The sequence below is a fragment of the Phlebotomus argentipes genome, unplaced genomic scaffold (assembly GCF_947086385.1).
Source record: "Phlebotomus argentipes unplaced genomic scaffold, Phlebotomus argentipes genome assembly contig_15, whole genome shotgun sequence".
Taxonomy (NCBI): Eukaryota; Metazoa; Arthropoda; class Insecta; order Diptera; family Psychodidae; genus Phlebotomus; species Phlebotomus argentipes.
In genome coordinates, this window is record NW_026776181.1 from 11,465,278 (window position 1) to 11,471,784 (window position 6,507).

Consider the following 6,507-nt stretch of genomic DNA (forward strand, 5'->3'; position numbering starts at 1 on the left):
ACACACATACACACACACACGCAAAACACATAGATTTCCTCCTCAGCCCAGCAAACTAGCACTCTGAGCATCGCAAGCAATTGAACTTTGGATACAAAAGATGTATCTTGAGAGAACCTCTTCACTTGACCTCCACCATCACGACTCCAGTGCGAGGAAGAGAGTCTCGAAAATGGACGAGAAGCAATTTAACATAGTCCAGAGAAAATTAACACTCCATCCATTCACACAGTGGGTGTATTGTGAGCTCTCGCGAACCGTTGAAATTGCAGTGCAAATTTTCGAAGGTCTCCCAACGGCACTGTTGGCAAATTTGCAAGAAGCGTCCGTGAGAATTCACACCGGAATTTTCAGTTGAAATTCAATTCTAACATGACAAAAAAGGTCTTAGAACTCACAGAGAAAGTATGAAGACAAGTTTTGGGGAAAGAAGAGAGGTAAGAGTCGAATACGCACCGCTCTTTGTGAACAATGAGGGACAAATTGCCAAATTTAATCGTTTATAGTCGTTGTTCTCTGTTTGAGTGTCTAAACAGAACCATTGACCAATTGAGCGTCAATCCCTTTATCAGTCAGCTGATTATAAGATAACCCGATTTCAATAACTACGCACATGAAAGAAGAAAAATTTCCTTTGCGGATTATCTCTCGATAGCAGGTGTTAATAAGGGATTACTCTCTATCTCAAGTGTTTACATCCAGAAATTAATACTTTATCGCCATGCAGAGAAGGTTTCATCCAATAAATCAGTCCACACACCTAAAAAAAATCGACCACCCAAAGACGAATAGAATGGAAGACCATCTTGTTAACCAAAATTTCCACAACAATACCCACCAAGTGAGACATCTAATTGGTAAAATATACCCATTTGCCAGACCGCTATCTCGAACAATGCCAACACAGACCATCTGTAGAGGGAAAATTGAAGAATTACAGCAGTGACCGGAAAGATCTCTGCCCACTTTATCATAATTCCCTAAGCACGATCTCAGAACAACTCACTGCACAAATGCTCGAAACTGTTGTTCAACCAATGTGAGAAAATTAACAAATTTTCCGTAATACCACTAAATGCAATCCATTCACAATTCCCATCGCTCTGCCGCCAAAGTCTCGCCTTTTGTCTCTCCATCACTGGAATCTCGCCGGACAACATTTCGCCAGCATTTAAATCCTCCACCGGCCAGACACATTGCATATTCAATGAAGTTTTGACCACCAAAATATAACAAAGAGGACACCAAATTATTGGGATCAGTTCTCAGAAGAATTCTAAATTTGAAATAAGAGCCTCACTGTCAAGGAGAAACTCAGTTGCTAATTCCTCTTCTGCACATTCCTTCGCCATAATTCTTCAGAAATAACACACTGTTCTCTTCTGACCCTGATCATGAACATCATTCTGCCTATGCTCAAGACATTACGATCGCCTCTTCCTGTTGATCTTGATATGAAGATGGCAAAAATATGACGGCGTACAAGACAGGCAATTACAAAATCGTGGCAAGAACTGAGAAAATCATTTCAATAAAATAAATATTTCATCCGGAGTGAAATTTGCTATAAATAATTGAACCAGAGAAAGAGAATAAAAACCAGACGCCCATTAAAGGCACATGAGAAACCTCGTTTCCTTCTCCGCAATTTCACCCAAAATATTTTCGCGCTAAGGAATTTTTTTGCCTCCTTTTCCTCAACACCGCAAAAAGTCAATGGAACCTCTTCAATGTTGTGATCGATAAACGAGAAATTGAACTGCCGCGGACGCTGTCCAGATTCCCTCGTGAATTAATGTGTTGTTAAACATTTTTATTCTCCCCGCGCCATCATCACTGTGGGACTCTTTCATCCTGACATTCCTCATCTCTTCGCTCTGCTCTTTCGCCTCTCTTCTCGCCTTCCTCCCTCCCAACGTTCGCCAATCCACAAATTAATTCTGGACGCGCTGGTTTTCATGTTTGGCGAGGCAAATGACCTGATCGCGCGGCCACTTTTTTGCCCGGACGGCCCTCGAGTTCTGGCAAAGCCTGAAGAGCTCACCAACAGATCACACTCGGCAAATTTTCCCGAAAAGTCAAAATTTGAAATAAGAAAAAATTTGTGATTTCCCAAATTTTGATCTTCTAGACTCTCAGTGATAAAATCAAATTTTTCTCACTTTGTAATTAACATTAGGAAGCAAGATAAAATAGGATTTTCGCCAACTGCCCTTCAGTCAACCGTTTCTTCAATTCAATATTCAATAACGCATAACTTTAAGTTGAAGCCAAGATTAATTAAGTAATATTTTGCCACGCAAAGTGCAAGTTTGTAAACTTTTCCGCTGCTTTCGGTCATAAACCCACTCGAGACGGAGTCAAGTAACTTTCGGGAATGCCCATCGCCATTCCTGCGCCCTTCGAACGCCTGTTCGACCGATTTCTCACGGAAACATCTCTCGCGAGATGGCTTTATGGTAATTACCGTGGACAAGAGCAAATTGCGAGGCGAGAAAACGTGAAAAAAGGTCAAGAAAGGTGGCGGCGAGGCGCAGAGAAAAGTGAAAGATTGAGAAAGAATTCTCGAGGACCACACTCAAACGTCTGATTTAAAATGTCACAATTAATCTTGTCTCTTTCCGCCTCTGAGACGATGGGCAGCCTCTGGACTCCCCCGGAGATGCGCGTTCTCTGTGGTTGCCAAGAACGCCATTAAAGAGACACCCAATCAATGAGGAACACCAGAAATTAACAAGAGGAAGAGGACAAAAAATCGAACCACTTGATCATAAAACTCTGACCATTTGACCAGAGCGGCAAACATACACAAATACACTCTGCGCCAGCAGACAACGAACATCTAATCTTCTTACGAGGAATATATTGTTAAAATTTACTCTCCCGGAGTGACTTTTCGCATTGTCGCCCAAAAATTGTGCTTAATGAAAATTGATTCGGGATATAAATCTGTGAGGTGACTTTAGCAACTTTTACAGCTTCGCGAATGCGTGAGTGATTTATTAAGATTGTCCCAAGAATGGACAAAGGGGCGAATTATATTCTCCAAAATAATACGCACAGCAATAAAACTCATTATCACACAATGTTAATGAACATTGAGTGCCATGAAAATCCCAAAAGAATTTCACCTTTCCAAGTATATACTTCTCTTTATAGTTCTCATGCATGGCAAAGTTTAACAGCACTGAGAAATGACGCTAAGAATGTCTCTCACTCTCTCGAGAAAGATGTGTTTTTCTCCGAAATTCCACCCAAATTACCCTTCTTTCTGCCATGCGCAGACAGAGGAAAAAAAAAACCTGTGACACGATCGAGTAAGGAAACTTGCATGAATCTCCGCGATCAATTAATTCTCCATACCTAAAAGTCCATGTGGACTTCGACACTAGACACATTCCTATCACGGAGCCACTTTTGGAGTTCAAATCTCAAGGTAATGCCAATTAATCATGTTCAAACATGAAACAGGAACATATTATCCACCAAACCGAAAAACATTAGATATGCACACCAAAATGGACTGAACAATTAAGATTCCACTCAGAAAGGCAGGGTTCACAATCGCATGACGGGGGGTGTGATTCCACTTCCAACACTTCAGAGTACAGGATCTTTAATGGCTCAACCTTACCTCTCACACTGGATGTTCGAGAGCGTCAAGAGACAGGCTTTAAGAAGTTTCTGCTTGTGACCATAAAAATCTCCCCTAAAAAATTATTCAACTCGCTTTTAACGTTCTTTTTTTGAATTCCTCATCAGTGCAAACTGACCAGAATACACATTATGTGATTGTAACTTGAATGCCTTTTTGTGTATTTGTTTTAAAAAATTATTAAATTCATCATCAATTCCTTTGATTCTTCTGTCAATTTCCTTCTGAGGATTAATAAAGAAAAAGAATCACTAACACTTCTTAAGACCTCAGCAGTGGTAATAAGCCATGATTGACGCTTTTTTGACTTGAAGAATGTCAATCACACCACATCCTTGACACACTGTATCAATGCTTCGTACATTTTCCTCAACACTCCTCACAAGATAAGAGTTTACACGTTTTTATCTCTTAGTCTCCCACCTTTTTTCCTCAACTGCCACTCTTCCAACCACCTTGATCGTACTTTAAACAAATCTGACAAGGGGATTAGTGCGATTAAAGAGGCAGAAAACTCACACAATGACCAATTCTTCTATGCTTCCTCCTTGCCCGCCCTTTATTCCAACCCATACTTTGCGCAATCACTAATTGATTTCCATCTGGAAATGTCTCTTTCTCTCTCTCTCTGTATCTCTTGGCTGTTGAGCCCCGGGAAAGAGTCATGAAAGACGCACGGATTGTGAATACTTCAGAGGGGCTTTTTTGTTCCTCAAGCGCAAGCCACACACAGCAGTGACCCCCAAATTGACACACGCAAAGAATATAGAGTCTGCAAGAGAGAAACTACCTTCACGGATACAATGGCACACATTAGTACCAGATTATTTGACAGTGTAAATCGCAAGACAGCGAGAAAAGAGGTTGAGGCGAACCTAATCAAGCCACACTCTCTTTATCAAATTCATCATCCAGTGTTTGTAGCTGAGATACAAAGAATTTCAACGCAATTCGTAATCAGATTTGCGTAACACTGAGCATGTTTGTGCGTTATCACACCAGCGCCTTATCATCTCTACTCAACCAATTGCGAGTGATTCCCCAAAATCGCCCTTTCACACATTCGCTTGGCCCACTCTCAACACAGAGACAGTCGAGCGAGAAACTCTTCTTCAAGTCCAACACCTTATCAGAAGGTCGCACTGTCAATATATCAAGTTGTGGGCTTGAACTTCTCTTCGCAAGCATATTAGAGCCTTTCACAAAATCAATGTCGATTGCAAAATATTTGTCAAATAACAGCACAGAAAATGTGTGATTTCTTTTGCAACTTTTTCTTGTGGATTTTACCCATAACTATTAGCCGAATATAGACATTTGTTCATGCAATCAAACAATGGGGGAGCTCTCAAAACTCCCGCCATTCACCATGATTGATCACTCTCTGACTTTATCAACTATCAAATAGGATCCTAGACAAATTCCTTTCCACTTACTTCAGCACGCAATTTATCGTTTGAGGAAGACGGGAAAAGGTTAAGACTGCCTGGCGTCTAATTATATTCCAACTTTATGCAAATCCGTAAATTGCATCGATAGGTTTTGATATAAATTCTTGTTTATGGACCAGAAATCATCTACAGATGCTAGTCTAGGCGCCAAGATCATTTTTATTTTATATGTACAGCCAGTCGACTTGTTAGTAGATGTTCATTGAGAAAACTCTCGTGGTTTGGTTACCCAACACGTCTCTTATGTACCTGATATGAGCTTCCCTCCTCGTTATCACGACTGACGGTGCAGATATAAAAGTTAGATTGCGTAAGGTTTCGGCAAATACTGACCAAGGAAATCAGATTGGCTAGGAAAAATGTTCTCTTGAAATACAAGACAAGATTGAATCGCATGTTAGAGTCTTTTAGGCCCATGTAATCATATTAAGATCTTAAAATTGCATCAGAACGTGAAAATGAAATATATATAAAGTAGAATTTTTCTACATGAGAAAAACCAAAAATGAAGCTGAAATTAAACCTAAGTTCTTCTGTAGAATCATTTTCTTGGCGTGGAATTCATCATTTTGCGTGCTATATCAAGATCGGATTAACTCATAAACTGGAAACTTGTGTGACTCAAGCTATGAATCGAGACGTGAACACTGCCTAAAATACACTCCAAATCCCCAAATGCAAATTCGTGTCGCTCTTGTTTGACTTTCGAGAACCCTCAGAATCTTCCCTCTGGAGGCGTCCCTGAATTTCCCAGTCGCACACTCAACAAACACCCGGAATAATCTCTGGAGCGGCGAGCAAACAGTCTGGCGCTGATACGCAATATTCTAGGCACGGGAACTCACCTGGCAAAGGGAGTCTGCTCCACATCGTACACGTCATTGATGTCCTCGTGCACGATGAGTCCCTGGAGGCGCTCCTCCGTGACCTCCAGCCAGCCGTCGCCGACGTGGCGGATGCCATCGGAAATCTGCATCTTGGCCGCGCTTCCTGTCTCGAGGCCCCTCGGCCCAGCGTCTGGAAGAGCCTCTCCGGATGCGCGTGAGCGGGACGGCGAGATCGCGAGGAGGCGACTTTGAAAGGCCGTTTCACCAACACAAAAACACCCAAGCAGATCGAGCAGCTGCTTGTTTTCCGCCAAAGCACTCACAAGAACTACGCCAAGTGGCCGCTCACGCACGCTACGTGCTCCACGATAGCCTGTCGATAGTCCTGAACGTTCGCACGGCCTTCAATCGGCCGCTAATGCTGAATTATTACAATCAATCTACACCACGCCCGCCCGAATGTACGAAATTCGCTGCGCTAGCAAACAACTTCACTCACGTCCAACGTATGACTGACAACTCGCGTTCCGAGAACCACTCACTCCACCCATCTGGCGCTGCTGTTGGCGAGATG

General features: G+C 42.1%; 1 protein-coding gene across 1 annotated transcript in view; it reads right to left on the bottom strand.

Moving 5' to 3' along the window:
* The window catches only part of LOC132262717 (death-associated protein kinase related), a 57,635-nt gene extending 51,198 nt beyond the window's left edge, over nucleotides 1–6,437 (bottom strand). Inside the window, exon 1 of the mRNA XM_059762064.1 lies at nucleotides 5,952–6,437. Within this exon, the coding sequence (XP_059618047.1) occupies nucleotides 5,952–6,082 (131 nt within the window). The 5' untranslated portion in view covers nucleotides 6,083–6,437. The remainder of the gene's footprint in view (nucleotides 1–5,951) is intronic.
* Nucleotides 6,438–6,507: the final 70 nt, after the last annotated feature.